The sequence below is a fragment of the Drosophila innubila genome, assembly GCF_004354385.1.
Source record: "Drosophila innubila isolate TH190305 chromosome 3R unlocalized genomic scaffold, UK_Dinn_1.0 2_E_3R, whole genome shotgun sequence".
NCBI lineage: Eukaryota > Metazoa > Arthropoda > Insecta > Diptera > Drosophilidae > Drosophila > Drosophila innubila.
The window spans coordinates 562,697-583,570 of record NW_022995380.1 but is presented as its reverse complement, the minus strand read 5'-3'; the positions used below and the strand labels follow the sequence as shown (position 1 = coordinate 583,570).

Genomic DNA, 20,874 nt, shown 5'->3' with positions numbered 1-20,874 from the left:
TCGAGTCTGGGCCATTAAATCGACACCTAGTACGGATAGCAAGGGCGAAATGAAGTATAAAAGTAGCAGAATAATAAAAATTTATTGAGAAATAAAAAACAATTTAATTTATTAGTATTTAGTGTAAAAGGAAATAATCGATGTTATAAATTTTTGATGCCAGGCCAAGCAGCTACTTGCCTTTATACACATGCCAAGTGGTTCACGGTTCATAGTATGAGTGTGCGTGTGTGTGTGCGTGTGTGTGTGTGTGTGTGTGTGTGTGGGAGCACAGTTAAAAGGCACATCGAAAACAAATGAATTGGAATACTCGAACGTTGGCAGCTCACCACCGAAATAAAGCGGATATGTTGCCGGAAACATGCATGTGAATCAATGTGTGTGTGTGTGTGTGTAAGAGTGTGCAGGCGGCAAGTACGTGTCTATTTGTGTGAGTTAGTGTTTTAGAAATTCGGCTCGGATGTTAAGTTCAAACGCTTATCAAGTGTGTAGATCTTACTTATGAGTTTAACGGCCAGACCAGGCAACAAAAACCCAGAGAGAAAAGGCAAGAAAACCAAAGAAAAGCCATGCCAAGTATAGTCAAGTAAAGAAGAGGAAAGGCCAAATTTGTTGGCTGTCGGAGGCCCGGATAATTTAATTTATTGTTTTCTCTGTTAAATGATGCTCAAGAGTATAATTCGACAGCAGAGAACGCAACGCGACTAATGTGCGCACAAATTGCCCGATGCCGGGAACCGGATATCGACCAGTCTATGACCTTTGATGCGTGACAGACTGACTCACTGACTGACTGAATGACTGACTCACTGACTCAATGACTGACTGACTATTTCACTTGATGACAGCATTTGCTAGAGCATAAAGTAAAGTACTCAAGCTGATGGGCTTTAAAACCGCACACGATGTTGTCTGCACTAAATATGCAAATGTTGCTTTGCCAAACTCGTCGTGAGCGCGCACTGAGCGAAAACAATGTCCATTTTAATTTTAGCCTAGTTTGTTGCCACAAAACATGGCAGCAACAGCAACGATTTTCAAACAGGCAACAGCAGTGGCAGCAGGACTGCAGGATATGTGCCAATAAAAAGTTTGGCAAACAAAGTTGGCGTCACAAAACTGTTACTGCAACTGCAACGGCAACGTCAACGGCAACAAACTGCGTCGTGAGAACCCAAAAATTAGTGGCCTCGTATCTTACCGTTCCACATTTCCTGCCACAACCTGATTTTCAGCTCGAGCACGAGTCAGCCTTAAATAACCGACTTAATTAAACTTAATTTGTGTGTTTTACTTTGAAACTCTGTTTAAATTGCAAGTCGACTGCTGAATTGTCAGAAATTTTCAACTGTCGCAGACAGTCGACCAGTTAAAGAGCGTAGCGAAAGAAGGATGGGAGGGGTAAGGAACAGGGGTACATAAACGCTACATAAATAATGCAATTTATGTGAACCGCATAAAGAAATGTGCTGTGCCAGACACTAAGGCACTTGTAATATGCATGTCTATATGTATGCACCTTTTTTGCTCGGCCAGCTGCTTCTCCTTGAAGAAGTCGAACACACACAGAGAGAAGCTTAGAGAATAGTGGTGGTGCTTTACTTTGGTTGCCTCAAAGCGAGGAAAAAAGCAAAGTCGACTGCACTTTGCCCTTGCATAAATCTAACATAAAATCTCGGCACATTGCCCCACAAAGTAGGCAACAAAAAAAATTTAAAGACAAAATTGCAAAAGTGCAAGTGGCAAAGCGAGATTTAAGCAGGCTGACTCTGAATGCTTCACATGGTTCCCAATAACAAGGACTACAAAGACTCGATATTTCTACTGACAAGCCAAGCCAAGCCCAATCAAGTAACAATGTGCTTAATGCCTTTCACTTGCATATTAAAATTAATACTAGTTAAGCGAACTCGACTGAAAATGACCCTGCGTCTGTTCTGTAGAAAGTTAATTTTATTAGAAGTCAAAAAATGTGGACTGCGGCAGTCCAACATTCCGAAATTGTAGCTCGAACAAACTCCGAGTTTATTATTCGATCGCTATGAAATTTATTCCATCCGAAAATGCAAATTTTTTTGGCTTTCTGGGGATGGAAAGGGGCGTGTCATAAATATTAAAAAATGAGATAAAACAGCAAAGAAACGCTCCATTTCCACAGTGGTCACAAGCCAGGTCCAAAATCTTTGTTGATTTTTTTCTTGCTAAGCAATTCCCTGAAGTGTGCATTTTGACCACGAATTTGACCCCCTTCCAGTTTAAATATCGCAACTCGCCGTCGTATTGCACTATGCATTTGTCTCAGCTATGTTGCAAACAAATTTCAGCCTCCTAGGTCTTATCGTTAAAGCTGCACAAAGATCAGTCAGTCAGCCAGGACAAAGAGTTTTACATATATATAGATACTTGACCTTCTTAGATATTGATTGAGTCTGAGTCTGCTCTCGGTCTGCCTGTTGTACTCATTATATTTGTTTTTAACAAAGTTAATATACCCTTTCTACTTTTTAAGTACAGGGTCTGAAAATATTTGTCTATAATTTCATTGCCTTTCTTCCTTTTTTGCCTTTTCCGCCTGTGATGATAAAGAACAGAGAGTCGGAGCTGGAGCTGGGGATTGTTGGGCTTGGCCAGTCGTTGGATTTTATGCAGACATGCCCACGCATTTTAATTAAGAAATTAAATTAAATACAAACTGATGCGTAACAGATTCCTCGTTACTAATTAAAATTCAATTTCTTGCCATTAAAATGAGCTGCGGCGACGACAAGAGGCAGGCAGGACAACAACAACAACAACAACAACAGCAACGACAACAGTAATAATAATAACAACAACAACAACGACAGCTGCTACAGCGTCAATTACAAGTGAAAACCCTTCGCATCGGATACACCGAAAACAACACAGAACACAGTAATAGCAACAGCAATTGAGGCGTGGCCACGCCCATTTGCCACACAGAGACGGCAAATTAAGCACGCAAAATTAATACGCAATAAAAAAGCAATAATAAAAGCCAAGTCGAGTCGTCTCGACTGAAATAACTGAAAGCAATTTGTAGTCTTTTTGGCTCAGAGCAGCTTTTAACTTTTATTTTCAAATTGATGTTGTTTCTATTTTAAATTGGAAACAAAAAAAAAAAAAACAGAAAAACAAATGGAATAGAAGAAAGCGATGAAAAGAAAAAAAAATCAAATAATTTGTTAATGACCAGCAAATTGATAATGTGCTAAATTCTTGCTAAAAATTTCCTAATTAAAAATTTGATATTGAAGCAGACGTTTGATTGATTCACTTCAAGTTTTAACAAAATGCTACCAGAGTTGTACCAGTTGTGGTTCTGGCTTTTGTTGTTGTTGTTGTTGTTGTTGTTGTTGTTGTTAGTCGAGAGTTGCGGTTAAGTGAATTCTGGGCGTGGCCGGGCAACAGCGAGCAACAACAGCTAAGGGAAAGCCGTCGAAAGCCGCCTGCCAGCTTGAAAGGCAAACAAAAGCTACAAAATACTTGAAGCAACTATGCCGAGGATTTTACTGTGAGCACCCTGTATACCTCATACCGCTTTCAGTTTTCAGCCCCATGGCCAGTTTGAAGCAAAAACATTGTTCGCCATTTACCAGACTAAACGCCATAACAAAGCACAACATCGTTGGGGTAGGAGCTTAGGGGTAAGCGAGAGTTAGAGGGAGAGAGGGAGAGAGGAGCAGCCGCACGGACTTGCGAAAGGGGTAGCAAATTACTTAAGAAAACTGTTGTTGGTTTATTGGATTAGGTAGGCGACCGAAAAGCATTTCAGATCTTTCAACGCACAATTACCAGCGGCTCTTTTATAATTTCTATAACATCCGAGTATCCGGGCTGCAGGCCAACCATCAAATACGACTATCTCGCGTCTTTAAAGCCAGCACACATTTTTTAGTTCTTGGTCCCAGTCAAGTTGTTGCCGAGTTTGAGCCGAAATATTTGGCCAGCTTTTTTTTCTATCTTTTTTGCCATTGGTGGCTTTTATTGTTTGGGCCACGTCAAGTTGGGAGTTGTATTTGTTTTTTAGCTGGCTGAAACATCTCGAACCATTGGTCGTTTTTCTGTGTGGCGCTTAGACCAAACGTCGCATTCACCCCTGAGGCCTGTTTGGCGTATTGTTACACAATTTTGTTGAAATTTATTTACAGAGTTTATGCCACACAGAATCAACATTGAAGTTGGCACAATGGCAACAAGCAGCATTCACCGCAAAGGAGAAAAAGAAGCAACAACAGCAACAATAAGAAAACAAAGTCAACAGCAACAGGAACAACAAAAGGCAGCTAAAGACCAATATCGGTCCAAAATACTGCGCCAAGTTGTGCTTCTAAATTTCTATCCCTAGTGCATGAAAATTGTCTCTTGCCCCCTGCCACATGCCACATGCCACGTGCTCTGTATGCTAAACAGCAGCCAGCAAGTGTGTATGTATGTGTATGTGTATGTATGGGGCACAACACGGAGTCGAGGTCAAAGTTGGGTCAGAGTTGGGTGTAGCATAAAGCACAAACAAGATAATAAGTTCATAAGTATTATTTGCAACATAATCTCGCGATTTGATTTGAAACTTGAAATCGTGTCAAAGTTTTGCGACTCTTAAGCACAGCTGAAAGTTGTCCAGAGGATTGGCAAAGGATATTGACGGACACTCAAAGTTAATTGGTTAGATTTGCGACTGAGCTAAGCTCTATTCAAATAAGAATTGATCTTCAGCATCCACTTGAGTTAAGTCAATAGTGACTCGAAAAGAAGAGAGAGAAGAGACTTAAGCGCTGATTACATCTTCATAATTCATAAACGTACAGACTTATTATGACCCTGGAGGTCATAAGGAGATTGACCCAAAGGACCTGCAGCCGTCTTGCTTAATTTGCCGCTGTTGTAGTGTAAACTTGGCTCCGTTGGCTAATTAATCACGCCAAGTTAAGTAAACAGCAGCTGCTTGTTTAGTGCAACTGCTGCTAATAGCATTTCGTACTTTCGCTTGCCAGCTTGCTAACTTGGCCAACTTGCGCCGCTGACTGCGCCTCGGCAAACTTTGACTGCCAGCTTCTAAGTGCGATTTATGAGTGCGAGTACAAGTTCGAGTTCGGGTTCGAGTGCAATGGGCAATTCAGTGGCAACTGAGCGAAATTTGTTTACAACTTAGGCGTTAATTGACACAACCACAGCCACAGTGAAAGCCACAGTCAGAAAAGCAGCAAAAGGACAACAGGACGACAGAGCCGAACCAAACAACAACTAAACAAAAGCAAGGCCAAGAGCCAAACTTGGTTACACAATTGGCTTCCTCAAAATGCAGCCAACCATTTTGCATTACAAACCGAGACCCCATGAAAAGTTTTCGAATGAAACTCAACACCTTCACCAAGGTTGTTTTTACACTTTTTAAATACTTTTAATAAGCTCCGTTTCAGTTTCAGTTTCTGTTTCAGTTTCTGTTTCAACACCGCACTTAATGAGGCGTTTCAGGGATAAAATGTTGCATCATCTCTCCACAGTTAAGCATACTTTTAGCCATAATAAAAAATGAAAAAAAGTAATTCCTAAAAGTGGAGTAAATCAATGTCGCAATAATCCGCACATAAGGCACTTTATCAATCAATGCAGAAAGGATTTAGTCGAAGTTTCTTTTATGTCAACGCCTCGACAAGGGAATGAGTCTCCTCTCTCTACTCTCTACTATGACAAAGCACAATCGAACACACCCAGGCACACACACACACACACACACACAGGCAAACACACATACGTGTCGCGTAAAGTAATAAGCGGTAAAACAAAGTAAGACTAAATAATACAGTAAATCACAAGCTAATGCCTCAGACATACACACACTCACACTCACACACACACACACACACTCTCTTGCAGGCTTGGCAGGCATTGAAGCAATCAAATTAAATCCCAATCGCACACTTAGATAGATATAGACGGGTAACTTGGGGAACGACAAACGGCGATAAAGCGTTATGGTTCATTAGGCCCATCGAGTGCGAGGCAAAGACCGGTTAGACAACGGTAACAACAACGACAACGACAACAATGACAATGACAATAGCATACAATGACATACATACAAACGCATACACATACATATATCAAGAGCCGCGAATCCTGTCGCATTCACCTACACACACACTGCCGAGGGGTCTAGACTCTAGAGGGTAGCAGCTGGGTAACTGAGGCTTAGGGGTAGTTGCACATTTCCAGCACTTACTATAATGTCAATATCATTAAGTGTGCACCCATATGGTAAGATGGTAAGATGGTTAGCTGACCCACCACCACTTGAACTCGCTGCAATTGTCACCCAATTGCAATGTGTTCCGCATCCGAGCTGTCAGATGTGACACTTGGTAAATATTTGCAGCAACAAATTGCTAAGCCAAACATGGGTTCCCGAATCCCGCATATTTGACAAATCTGCTGCAATTGACCATTGTCACATGGCCCGCTGCTATTACCAATTTCGTATGCCAGGACACGCCGCATTAAAGACCTCGAGGGCGCTGCTGTCAGGGCACGAAAATGGACACCTGCGTGCCGAATTAATGCAATGAAAATTTACCAAAACTTTTATGAATGAGTTAAAGAAGAGTTGGCGAATTGACGGCCAGCCTGGGTTGGCTCGGAAAAACTAATAATGAGCTTTCAATGTTAATAAGTCGAGGGGAAACTTCTTCTTCGTCGCAAAGAGGCGAAAAGCGAGTAACGACAGCTGCAGTTCTCAGTTCTCGCCTCCAGTCACTGCAGATAGAGAGAGAGAGAGAGTGAGAGAGGGACGTTGACAAAATCCCTTTTATACGTAATTTCATTTTCGCCGCCTGTCCCACTCAAGAAGTAATTTCGAAACTTTGTTAGGCATTTTTAAAGTCATTTATGGCGAACGCTGACCAAAAAAAAGAACTCAGCACGAAAAAGCAAGATAAGAAAAAGAATTTAGATGCCTTCGTTGATGAGCTACTGATGAGGCGACCGCTCGACTGTCGGACGGAGAAGTCGACGGAGTCGATGACATCGCAGTAGAAGTTGTAGTTGGAGTATATCAGAAAAAAAAACAGCCTCAGTCAAACTTTGCACTTGTCTTTTGTTTCTTGTCGTCAGATAATAAAGAAAGAAAGAATCAAAATATACTGAACGACCAAGCGAGTGTGCTCGACCAGCAGATACTTATTGTAGAAATACACTTATTAGTCTCTCACTTTGTTATAAGAAACGTTATTAAATTGCACTTATTAGTTAAGATTTGACAATCCTCAACAATATCATGCCTTTTGAGTACCCAATCCTATCCATAAATTTCAAAAGAATACATTAATGATTTCTCGCCTTTTCATAGAGTTCCACTGAATTGTAATGATGAAAAAAATATCTCCTGAATATGAAATGAAGCAGCTGGACAAATGTCGCTGTCCCCCAACGTGTCTGTCGTCTCCTCCCTCTGCCGAGGATAATAATAATAAAGTCGCTTCGCCTTAACGCTGAACTTGGTGTGGCAGCAGCTGTAAGTCCTCGTCTACTTCTTCTTCTTTGACTTCTTCTTGTTCCGCCCCCATCGTTTAAGCCCATTGTGCGACAGCTGGCGTTGAACTTAAATTAGCCTGTACAGTGTACACACAATCCTCTTTTCACAGCGGCCAGCCAAAGTTCTTATCAGCGAATTTATCTTTCATATGGCACTGCAAAACTTCTGAGTGGCAAGCGGCAAGTGGCAAGTGGCAAGTGGCGAGTAGCAACTGTTTGTGGACGCGAATTACTTTGCACTGGGCAATTTATTGCAACCACTAACAGGCGATGGTTGTGTTGAGTGTTTTGATACTGTGGCCAAAATAAACATTTTATCATAAAGAGATTAAACGCCGATAAGCTGAGACTGAGACAGAGACAGAGACTGCGACAAAGACTGAGAGTTGCCCATTCCACACTTGAGACTCCACTTGTCTTTTGTATTTTGATTTACGATTTGTGCTGCTGAATGCCCCAAAATAATGTCAAGCAATTCCGCATGCGGCGAAATTAATTTGAAACATTTGCCAAGTGCCAGCCAGCAGGCACAAAGGGAGTAGAGAGTAGTAAGTAGAGAATAGAGACGAGGGAATAGAGAAAGGGGAATAGGGAGCTACCTGATCATGGAATAGAGTCGCTTACCTGTCCCTATCTGGCTATTGCAGCTGTCTCCAAGCTGCTTTCAACTGCAAACTTCAGGGCAGCCGCAAAATGGCCACATCCCATGGGCAACACTCGACGCAGCACTGGTGCAGCCAGCAAAAATGAAGGTAATCTATTTGCCAGGCCAGTGGGCCTGAGGCCATCCAAGCTGCACTCAATGTCAGTTAAATCCCGACGCTGCTTTACGACAACCTCTCAACCCATATCCATTCCCCTTACCTCATCTACCTCATCTTGCCCCGACAAATGTCTAAAGATAAAGCTGCAAAAATATTTTAACATCCTTTGGCAACATGCCGACATACCCCATCCCCATCCCTTAACCATTGCAGAGTCTGGCCACACCCACATCCAGAACCACAGATGCAGTGCGTCTGTTGTTGCTGTCTGGTTAGTAAGTGGGTCCAGCAGCCGCAACTCAACCTGCACTAAACAAAGTCTTTGTGTGCGAAATTTTCATATTTTATGTACGAGTTGAGAGCTGTCGGAAAAACAGAGAAAGCGTACCAGCAAACCAAAAAAAAAACAAAATAGAATTTCCCACAAAATAGCTGCAATTGTTGTTATTATTTCTTTTCTATTCTATTTTTTCCTACAGCGGCTGTCCATGTCAATTTTGCCAACTAGACGAAGTGCTTCTTCTACTCGTGCTCTGAAGGGGCTGCCAACAAATCCAATGATAATTTGCTACAAATTAAAATTACTATGCCTTTGGCCGGCATTAAGAGTTGAGAGTCGTTGCTGTTACTTAGTTAGAGCCGCATTGTGGACAAATCTCCGACTACGGCTCGTAATGAAATGGCTTTTTGGAGCAGGCCCACAGTTCAGAAAACAAAATGAAAGTGCTCGACGCACAAAAATTCTAATGAATTGCAGCTGCTGCTGTTGCAGTCAGTCAACCAGCCAGTCAGTCAGTCCATTAGTCTGTCAGTCTGTCAGTCTGCCAGTTGGAGAGTCATCTGTTAGGCTGTACGGCAATGAGAGTTACTTTATTTTATTACCAACTTGTTGGCCCAGCCTTTTTAGCCACAAACTAAATATGCTTCTTTGCGACAGCTGATGACTAACAATTTAATTATCCCATTTAACTAGACCGAGGTAACACAATTTAGCCATTTAAGCCACTAAATTATGCAATCAGCAGCTCATGGAAAAAAACACTTATTTTTGTCAAATAATCCCGAGCAAATATTTATAGAGATAGTTACGTTATCCATTACCAAGATTAAAAATGTAAAATAGCTTTAGTCTATTTAGATAATTCTCAATAACAAGATACCCGTTGCCCAAGCCATTGAATACCCTAACAATTACGTATGGCACAAAGTCTTTTTGTTTATTGTATCTTCTGAGCGTATTATGTTTAAATTTTCAAAATAAAATTTTCTAAATAAAAATTGCTCATCATTATACAATCCTAAAATGGAAATATAATTGATTTCCCTGCACGTATAGTAAATCTGGTACTTCTAGCTCTCACCTTCTGCGAACTACATAATTGTCACAAACAAATTAAAGCATTGGTTCAAGGTATAAGAATTACAAAAGAAAACTACGTATCAAATAAAAAAAAAAAAAAAAACAATTTTTTCACTTAGGGATTTTAACTGTTGATTCACAAAGATCTACTAAATTCGATATTCAGAAACAGTTTGAAACAGTTTAATTTTTGAAATACAAAAGTAATTACAATTTCCTGCATTGATCTAATCTGTGAGCTTGATGCACATAGAGAGGAAGTATCTGATGGCCTAAAATAGAGCACGAAAGGGGCATAAAAAGTACTGGAATGGTACATCAAAGCTGTGGTCAAGACTGAGAGCCAAAGGACTACTTAGCAAGGGTCTGATGGCTCTGTTGGCTCTGATGCCTCTGATGGGTCAGTTGCCGTTGCTAGGCAGCCGCAAAGCAGCTTTGACCCAGTTGCTGTTGTTGTTGTTGTGAATTTTGCTGTTGCTTGGGCAAATATCGCATGAGTTTTAGCCACATGCAGTGGATGGCCAATAAGCAGAGCCATGGGCCACAGCATTGTCTGCTGCTGAGTGCAGCAATAAACTTGAATCGTTTACACCACATCCTCATATGTACAGTCCTGGATTCCCTGTTAGACAGAAGCACACGACAAGGGAGAGACAGAGAGAGAGAAAGAGAGAAAAGTCCTTCTCAGTGCGACTAATGTCAAGTCTTCACATTCATGACAATAAAATTTTACTCCTTACAGCGTGTCAAATTGCATATGACTCTTTTACTCCCACTTTTCGCTTTCTCTCTGTCCCACTCACAGTCTGTGGGTCTGCGTGTCTGTCTGTCTCTTTGTTTGTTGTTGGACTGATGTCTTTAGTAGATTTGTGTGGCTTCGTTTTATGTGCAAGCTTTAATTGTCAATAAAATAATCATTTGCAAACATTTCGCCACTGCAACCGCAGCACGTGCCGAAAATACAAGCGTAAAGTATGTAAAGCGGCAAATTTTTATCAATAAAAGATTGAGCACAAGTGGAGAGGGGAGAACGGAACTTCGAGGAAGTAAAAGCCACAGCCATTTCGTAAGAGTTGAGCTGGATGAGCTAAAGGAGCTGGCGATGCTCGAGGGCTGCTCTTCAAGTTATTGACGAGATAAAGTTGAAGATTTCTGTGTGCATTTTGTGAAGTGGCAGAACGAGCCCATAATGATTCAAGTCATCGTTGCCATTGGAGTAGAGAACAGACGTGGCCAAAAGATGATGACTTTGAGATGTTGACGCTGAGATGGCACCACCCGATGTTGAGTGTTTTGTAGGGAATCCGGACAGCCACAGGATGGCAAGGACTTAAGGCTTTGCTACTCTTCTACTTGTTGTACAACACTTGGCGTTGTTGTAGCTGTTGATGTATATGTAGATGTGTGTGTATGTGTTGGCAGGTCTAGTTTATTTGCTCAAATGCCGCTCGTTTGCTCATGACACCAGCAGCAGGAGCAAAAAAAAAAAGAAGAGAGAAAAAAAAAGAAGAAAAGCAATAAAGAGCCATGCGATGCGGAAAAAGAAAACATTGTGGCCAAACAACAATGCCAACAGCGCAACGCACACTTTACACACACCCACACACATATTGTCACACACATATTGTCACACACCCAGAACCGAACACAGCCCATCGATTTTCACTTGAGCGAGAAACGCTGCCAAGCAATTCTCTGGAGTCGTACAAACAAATGCGCGTAAATTTTGCTTAGCGCAAGTGCAAATACTTGACAAAGCCGCACCTACAATAAGTGGATAACGTTAGCGACACAATGATAGACCAACAGATGCCCTGTAAGTACTTTCAATCATAACACAAACAGCTAGCAAGTCATTCCAACTCGATAAAAATTAAACTACTCACAAAAGTTTTAATGATAGGCGAAAGAATTGCTTAAAAGCTACATCTTTAATAATAGAAGTTGTTATATGATTGTGTCTTTTGAAATACCCTTTAAGGATATCATATAAGATGCCACTCTTAGACAACTCTCCTTTAAAATTTACATTTGTGGCCATTTTAGTCATATGTCAATATCCTTTTTTGAGGTTTTTTTGTGGGCGTAACTTTAACGGTTGACTTGGCTTATCGCAGTCCTTGCTCAGCCACGCCCACGCAAAGTTTTGAGTTTATCATTTTTTGCTTCTTCAACTGCCTTTTACCTGATTTATTTGCATCTGCTTGCCAAGGCAGTTAATAAATTTCACTCACATCGAACTGTTATCTAAGACAGGTATGGAAAGTTTTAGAAAATCGAAAGTTTTGCCAAAGTTTCGCATACCTCTGTCATGTTGATTAACCGAAGTAGACAGCTCCGATAAGACCCAAATAATATTTTTGATATCCCAGTAAGCCTTTGGGACCTAGGACCGATAATCATATTACTCGTGTGACTTCTCACACAAATATTAAAAAAGAAACAAAAATTCTGTTAGATTAGCTCTGAATTCGTAAAACGATTTGCACTTCATCACAGACAGACAGATAAGACCCAAAAGGGGGTTGAGGTTCGGGGGGCAACCACAAATGCAAATATTTGAAGCATCAGCAAAAAAGCTGGCGGCGGATAGAAAAAACCAAACTCAACTCAACTAACTACAAAACCGAAATAATTGTTACTGACACTGACACAACTTTTGCTGCTGCTGCGGATGTTGCTGCTGCTGTTGCTGATAGCACAGACAAACGTCCCGCAGCAATTGAAACAACAGCGTAGATTTGGTTAGAAATGCTGTTGCAGTCGATGGGCGGTTGAGTGGTGCAGTGGTTGCTGTGCAAACTTGCCAACACACAAAGTAAAGTTATTTGCGGTTCATTATTCACTTTTGGATTTTATTTCCTTGTGGTGCACTCAGACAGCGATGACTGCGAAGGCATCACGATCGAAACAACTGATGGACAGCAGATTGAAGTCCGTCTACAGAACGTCAATGCTGCCACCGTTTGTTAACTTTTTCCCCCGTTGTTCAACGGCATGCAACATGACTTGGCAATGCTAAACGTGAATGGCAATGGAAATAGGAATGGAAATGGAAATGGGAGCGGGAGCGGGCGCGGCAGCGGGTTGGGTGTTTGGGTTTTGGGGGGATTGCATAGCGACATTTAAATAGAAAATTTTTGCTTGGCGTTGTCAGTCGAGGAAATTTTTGCTGTTTGCTTATTCATCTTGCAAGTTGAAAAATAAATTAATAATGCGTTTTTGCCACTGACAGCAGCTGCAACTGCATACTAAAGCGAGCTGGCAAAGGAAAATCTACGTAATAGAGAGAGACTGACTCGGGAAAGATAAAAAGAATAAGTAAGATCGATACAATTTTGGAGTAACGAAGATAAAATACTCTAGACGTCTAAATAATTTAATTAGGCAATGATTGCTCACGTCATAGGTAGTAAAATTGTTATTTATAATGTCGATCTATTTTTATATGTATATTTTAACACACAAAATAAACCTCTACACTAGGTAAAAGTCTAGTGACGGGGCCATTTCTAGCCCCAAAATTTCTGATATCCAATTTTGTGACGAACGAAATTCAGTTTAATATAAAAATTTTAAATAAAAATATAAATGATTAAAAATAAAAACAAGTGGGAAAGAATATAGTTGAGATCCCGACCATAGGACCGTTACTTACTTCAATATATATAAAAGTACTTTAAAGAAATTACTACTGAATAAGACTACTGCATACTTTTAGGTGATTGTATTGAAATAATTACTATATTAATAACTTTGGTTAGCTAATACTCCCGTTCTATTTGTCCGATGTTGCTGCGGTTAAGTGAAATTATACATAATATTAATGGATAACGTTATTTACTGTATTAACTTAAAAACTGTAGGTGTGGTGGTTTTTCGCGATTTGCGGGGGCGTTGGGCGGCGTGGCTTACATTTGAAACAAACTTGATCTTCGTGGGGTATATAGATTTTGTGTGGCAAGTTTGGTTGCTCTATCTCTTATATTCTCTGAGATCCTTTTGTTCATACAGATAGACAGATGGACATGGCTATATCGACTCGGCTGTTTGTGCTGATCAAGAATATATATACTTTATAGGGTCGGAGATGCCTCCTTCTCCCTGTTACATACATTCCAACGAACACAATATACCCTTTTACTTATTTTTTAAGTAACGTGTATAAAAAACGAAAATTGGCATTGTGCACTGTGCTACATAAAAATTACTTTTTGCGCAGTGCCGAATGCCAATTTTCGCTTTTTTTTTAATAATTTATATTTTTATTTAAAATTTTTAGATTAAAATGAATTTTGCTCGTCACAAAATTGGATATCGGAAATTTTGGGTCTAGAAATTGCTTTCGTCACTAGACTTTTACCTCGTGTAGAGGTTTTTTTTTTTGGGATATCAGAAATTTTTGCAATTGCTTTTGCTTTGACATTGTAACTTTATCATTAATGCAGGCAGATAGTAAAATATATAAATTTAGTTGTTGAACGCATTTCATATTTAAAAAAAAAAATGCTCGCGTTGCTACAGTCGAGCATACTCAACTGTCGGTGACTTCGTACTTACTATGACAAAAAAAGTTTTTCATACTAAGACTTGGATTTCGCCCGATCGGTCCTATGACAGCTATATGATATAGTGGTTCGAATAGAACCAACTTTGGTCAGAATATATAAAACCAAGTTAAATGCACATTGTATTAGTTTGGTTAAGATTTCTCATAAAACAAAAAAGTTTTTCATAGTAGAACTTGATTTTCGCCCGATTGGTTCTATGACAGCTATATGATATAGGGATCCGATAAAAACTAACTTCGGTCACGATTTTTAAAACTAACCTAAATGCATATACTATCAATTTGTTTAAAATATCTCACTAAACAAAAAAGTTTTTCATACTAAAACCTAATTTTGACCCAATCTGTCCTATATCAAAAAACGTTCTACAACATACTCAAATTTAATAAAAATCGTTAGAGCCGTTTTGTCAGAGATCGCCAAAATGTAAGCTAAAAATTTTATTTCACCTGTAAAATGTTACCTGAGTACTTTAAAGATACGTCTAAAAGCCCTCAAACACACCATTCCAGTGATATATAAAACATATCTGTAGCTTCTACTCGTATGGTTTGTAAACTGTTGAGGTTGTTATCCCGCTAAACTAGCGGTTTTTTCAAAAAGATTTTCGAAAAGGAATGAATCCCCATCATTACATCTAAGCTGTTTTAGCGCTTTGATACATACAGACAAACAGACAAACAGACAAACAGACAAACAGACAAACAGACAAACAGACAAACAGACAAACAGACAAACAGACAAACAAACCGACTTTTCATTTCATTTTGAGAAGTGCACTAAAATTTTCAAATTTATTTATCTTTTGAACCAGCTATCAGATTTGGGTAATCGAGGTATCAATCGACGCAAATTTTTAAAAAATAAAAAATTTTACCTTTAAAGTTTTCCCCTCCCACTTACACCCCCTTATCTCATGAACCATGTGAGTTACCAAAAGTTTTAGTACGCCATTTTGTAAGCTAGGCCTAAACCTTTCGATCGGTATATCTCGATCTGATCGGACAGTCGTAGCAAATGTTCATTATATACTGCTAGTCTCCTTCGTGCTGCTTTCGTCACTAGCGCAAACTGCCGTCCGCAGTAATAAGTTCTATATAATTTATATATTAAATTTAATATCGTTCGTCACAAAATTGAATATCAAAAATCTTTGGACATCTAGACTTTCGTCACTAGATTTTTTTTGGAATTCTTTCAACTCTTAAAAAAATTCAAATGCCCTCAGGAAGGGTATGAGGACTCGAATATTCCATTCGCAGTGGCCCTTGCTCTAAAAATTAATTGCATCTTTTTCAGCAATTGTAGCACGAAATGAAAATGCATGCTAATGCCGAGGGAGAGGGTCTTAAAAGCCCGAACCCGAACCCGAACCTGAACCCAAACTCAGTGAAAACCAAGTGAGAGGCAGCAGACATCATGCGGAAGGCAGATGGCAGAAGGCGAAAGGCGAAAGGAGAAAGGCGAAAGGCAGAAGAAGTTTAAGCTTTCAGTTTAGTTCAGTCAAGATATGAATACTAATAGCCACTGGAATGTTTGAGTAGCCAAAGGACATTGCACTGACTGTGGTAAACTGTGGGGAAGATGTCCTGCTCCCAGGATGTTGCCCCATTCCTTTCAGTTCAGTTCAGTTCAGTTCGGTTTATTCGCTGGCAATGTCATTACTCTTATTTGATTCCGTGGACATTCGCATAAATGTCAGATTGAGTTTTGTGCGGCAGCAAAGTTGAGTCCTTGAAATTGCAGCAGCAGCAGCAGCAGCAACTGGCAATGCATTTAAATGCAAAACTCCGTGGTCATTCACAGCCAAAGGACGACGAAAAAGGGGGAATTCTTGAAACAAAAACGAAACGAAACGAAACGAAGAAAAGCAATTAGCGAAATTAATTGCTTAAGTTTCGCTTTTGAAATATTTATCTACAAGAATGAGATTAATTCAATGGCCAGGACAACGGCAAGGACAAGGCAAGGATATTGCTCTGCCATGCACAATTTGCGGACTTGTCAATTGAATGGCTTGGCTTAGCGGTTACTGGTTACTCCTCTCTCTCTTTCCCTCTCTCTGTCTCTCTCTAACCCGCTCACTTGGAATTGCTGATTAACTTGGAGCATGATGCTCGCCGTCCTGCTCCTGAGATCAGAGCACGCGATTGTATTTCAATTCAAGCTGGCCAACAACTTACCGCTCTCCCAGTGCTGCTGTGATAGCAACATCAATGCGATGACAATGGACAATGTTCGCGGCAGGACAGCGCTCTCAGGTGGCTGTGTCCGCTTCCGGATGTGTCTTCGATTATCCTTGTATTGGCTAATTGTTGACATTGGCCTCTCTTCCGCCATTTTGCTGCTGCCTTTGGTCTGTTCCACTTGATTGGTTCGTTAGTTTTGGTATTTGGTTTAATTGTTGTTGTTATTGTTATCTTTGTTGTTGCTTTTGTTGTTGTATTTGGCTACGCCTGTTGCTCTCAATTGGGTTTGAAGAAGCTCTATATGTAAGCTAGCGTATTCAGGTGCATTGAATTAATTATTTCATTGTGCACACCTTGTTGCCTTGCCGCAGTTTGTTGCTAAAGTTTCTGCAGCACTTACGGAATTTTAATTATTCAAAATAGGTTTTTAGCACAGCGGGAGCAGCCCAACCTACCGACGATGCAGGACGCCGACTCCGACTCCGATTTCGACTCGGTACACGAAACTCGCCACTCAGGCAGGACTTGGGCAGGACCTCGGTCTCTGTTTTAATTGCTTGTTCTGCTGCAATGCATTTTCCTGGGGCCTTGCAAATTTATAGCTGCAAAATAGAAGTAAAAACGATATGCGTTAGTTTTCTGCAAAACCACATAGTCCCCTATCCTGTATTTATTATATATATATAAACGTGTGTGTGTGTGTGTGTGTTTGTGTGTATTTGTTTGTTGTGTAATGCTGCTAAGCCATCGTCCCCAAATACATAATTCCTATGCAAATAAGCGTAGACCAAACACTAAAATTTATGTGCACGCTGCGTTTTGCATATCTGCACACAGCCATTGGGCTGAGGGGAGCAGGAAGGAAACCCATAAACCGAGAGGAGGACTACATTTTTTTGGCAAAAAATTGCCGCACCAAAATAAAACTCAAGTAAAGCGTAAAAAATCTAAACGATGCGAGGCCGAATTCTGGCAAAAACAGAGAGCACGCTGCCAAATTAACAGAAATTTTGGAGCGTAGAGCAATTTTTGTTTTTTTGTGTGTCACCAGAGCGCTCTCCCTCGCTCCCTCTCTCTCCCTCTCTCCCACTCTCGCTTACTCACTGCTGCACTACTACTGTCTCTTTTTATGTGCACTCAACGGCAAGCCAACTGAAATAATCCTGAAAAATATTGTTGGCTTTGATTTGGCGCTGCCTTTCGCTTTGGTTTTATTACAACATTTTTTTACTCCATTTTTTCTGCTCTGCATTTTTTCAGCAACCTCTATGCTTAATATGACATGGCAGTTGTGCATGCATGACACACAAAATAGAACAGACAGCAGCAAAACAGAAAAAAAAACACAAACTGCGCATCATTTACGTCTTCCCCTGATCCACAGTTCGACCCGCCCTCCCATATGCGACCCATAAACAATTCTATTAAAATTAATGTTGCATATTTTGAGGAGAAAAACTTAAATGTTTTACAAATTGATTCAAATTTGTTATACGCTTGCGTAATGGTGCACAAAATGACCAGTAACAGCAACAGTCACTGCTAAATACCCTATAATAATTCACAGCACATCATTTTTGCTGCTGGAAGACAAAGTAAGCCCTCCGGAAGAAGGAGAAGCAACAAATTGAAGCGCAAGTAAACAAAAAAGATAAAGGGAACTTAAGGAGGCGCATAAAAAAAAAGTAAATAAAAAAATGATGAAGAAAGAGGAAGAAAAAACGAAGCAAATATGATTGATTTTATGTGTTTGAGCTGTTAGGCGAGTGGGAGTCGAGTGGGAGTCGAGTGTGGATCCTGGAGCTGATGGTTAGATGAAGTCCGTGCCAATGACAAGCAACGACGGCTACGTCTAAAGGCAAGGCCTAAAGGATATAGCCGGAAATACGCAAGAGCACACAGGGATATTACTTATGTACATACTCCGTATAAGTCGTACTGGGGTTTTTATGCACAAGGAAATAAGCAAAGGACGTTTTGGATGGGTAGCCAATTCCTGCCCGGCTGACAGGCAACCCAAAGTGAAAATCGAAAAGCAAACCACAACAACAAAAACCACACACACTCACACACACACACACACATGCAAGAAATGCGTATGAGAAAATTTGTGTATTTGCCATAAAATAATTTATCAATTGGAAAAATTTTTAGACAGGCTAAAGGAGAAGGGAAAAGTACATGAAGCAAAGAAAAATGCCCAAGCACTTTATAAGCTTGTGTGTGCGTGTCGTGTGTGTGTATTTGAGGGTAAAATTATGACAGGAGGAAATAAAAAAGCATAAATTTATTACTGGGCAAACGATGACTACTAAAACTTGGCCACAGGCCCGTCGGGAATGCGGTACGGCACGGCAAGGCGCTGCAAGCGAGCATCATAAATAATCGGAGGGGCGACAATATTGAGCGCCAGGACAATGAACAAGGAAGGAGGCAAGGAGCAAGGCATCGAGTGCACTGACATCTTCGATAGCAACATAAATACATAAAGAATTATATATCTATTCATGTATATATAAATACGATTCGATTTGAAAACGGAGAGGGTTATGCCTCACGCAATGGCAGCAAAATAATTGTATCCAGTACATGCGGCAATTTGCCATAACAAGGATATCAAATTTGCTCGCTGCCAGCAGAGGCAGCGCCAGTGGCAGAGACAGAGACAGAGGCAAGAATAAAAAGGATAACGAGCACAATAAAAGAAATGAAATCGTAACCCAAACTGTTACTAATTGGACAAAGCAGCCAAACAACAACAACAACAACAGCAGCAGCAGCAACTGAAGGGAAGAAAAAATTGTGGAAACCAAAAAAAAAACAAAAAAGCATACCCCAATATGCCACTGTGAGTCGGTGTGTGTGTGTTTGGGTGTACGACCCTCGGGCTATTCAAATTTCGCCAGAGTCGACAAAAAAAAAAAGAAAAAAAAAAAATTGGCTTAGTTAAGTCTAATTTTGCAGGCAGACAAAGTGCTGGCAATCAAGAAGGCGTCGTTATCGTTGTCACTACAGGAAAACGGATACGAATGCGGATCCGGATACGGATACGGATGTGCATGTACGCGATGTCAGCATCCGGCGTGACGTGGGCGTCGCTTGCTTCAAATTGACCGCAGTGTGGGCACAAATTGAATTTGGTTGAAACACTACAAACGCCTTGCCACAAATTCGCCAACTTACAAGTAATTAGGCAACTCAACTGCAGTCAGTCGCTCCTCTCTCCTCCCTCCTCCCAGCTCCCTTATATCCCATTCCTGCAGCTAGAGAATGTGCTCACAAAGGACATACGCGTCGTCGGCCGCGTTGGCGCCATTTGCCATTTGCCGCTTGCCACTTGCCACTTGCCACTTGCCGCTTGCCACTTGCCGTTTGCTTGATTGTCAGTGCGACTGTTGGCTAATTGCACAATGTGCATCACCAGTTTATATGGCCAGGACGGGTAGAGAGGGCAAAGCAGTCAACTGGTCCACGCGACGCTGGCTCGTTTTCTTTTACGTGTTTGAGTTGCACTTCGGACCGGGTAATTACCAATTTGAGGCGCCAATTTGGCCAGCAAAATTTAATTAGTTTGACAACCAAATGTCAGCGGTACTTCTCTTCTCTCCGTGGGTATGTGTGTGTGTGTGCGTGTGTGTGGGCGGGTAATAAAAAGGACAGACAAAAACATCAATGAAAAGAATTTTTGGCTGGCCGCAGGCAACAGGCAATTATGAGAAATCGCTGCTATCTCTTTGACCCTTTGTAATCTCTTTAACGATGTCAATGGCAACAAGGACAACAACGAGCACAGTCAGTCAGTTAGTCAGTTAGTCAGTTAGTCAGTTAGACAGTCACCCAGTCAGTCAGTCAGTCAGTTGGGCAATTTTAATATACTTTACAAGTGTTCGCCAATTAATTTAATTTAAACCCTTTGCACAAGGATGGATTACTTTGACACTTTGACAATAGTGGACTTAAGCCGGAAGGAGCCCAATAACAGGACTTGCTCCCTTGCTCCCTTCAAGCACACTCAAAGCAAAACTTTGCCCTGTACATTTATTTAATTATTAAATGTGCAAATTCTCAACTGCTGCTTTTCGACTATCTACTAATTAAATTCTCTGCCATTGAATTGACCTCGACCAGTCCGATAAATGTCTACAAAATGGTTGCTCTGAATTTCTAGCACATTTTTCTAGCCAGCCGGCTGAGTGGATAAACATTAGAAGCATACACCTATATACAAAATATATATGTATACACTATGTATAGACAGCTTTGGCTGCACTGGCAGCTGTAGTCAATTTCAAGGACACTCAATGGGGCAGCTGCCTCATCCAAAGCCGATGCTGATGCTGATGCGGCAGCTGCAGCTGCAACTGCAGCCGGAAGTGCTCTTCACAGTTTATAGCTTCAAGTGGCAGTTGGCAAGTGCAAGTGGAAAATTCCTAAGCGTCAAT

General features: G+C 40.8%; 1 protein-coding gene across 1 annotated transcript in view; it reads right to left on the bottom strand.

Moving 5' to 3' along the window:
- Positions 1-17,021, bottom strand: part of LOC117792010 (lachesin) — a 74,889-nt gene extending 57,868 nt beyond the window's left edge. The window contains exon 1 of the mRNA XM_034631957.1: positions 16,427-17,021. Coding sequence (XP_034487848.1) covers positions 16,427-16,583 — 157 coding nt within the window. The 5' untranslated portion in view covers positions 16,584-17,021. The remainder of the gene's footprint in view (positions 1-16,426) is intronic.
- Between the last annotated feature and the right edge of the window lie 3,853 nt (positions 17,022-20,874).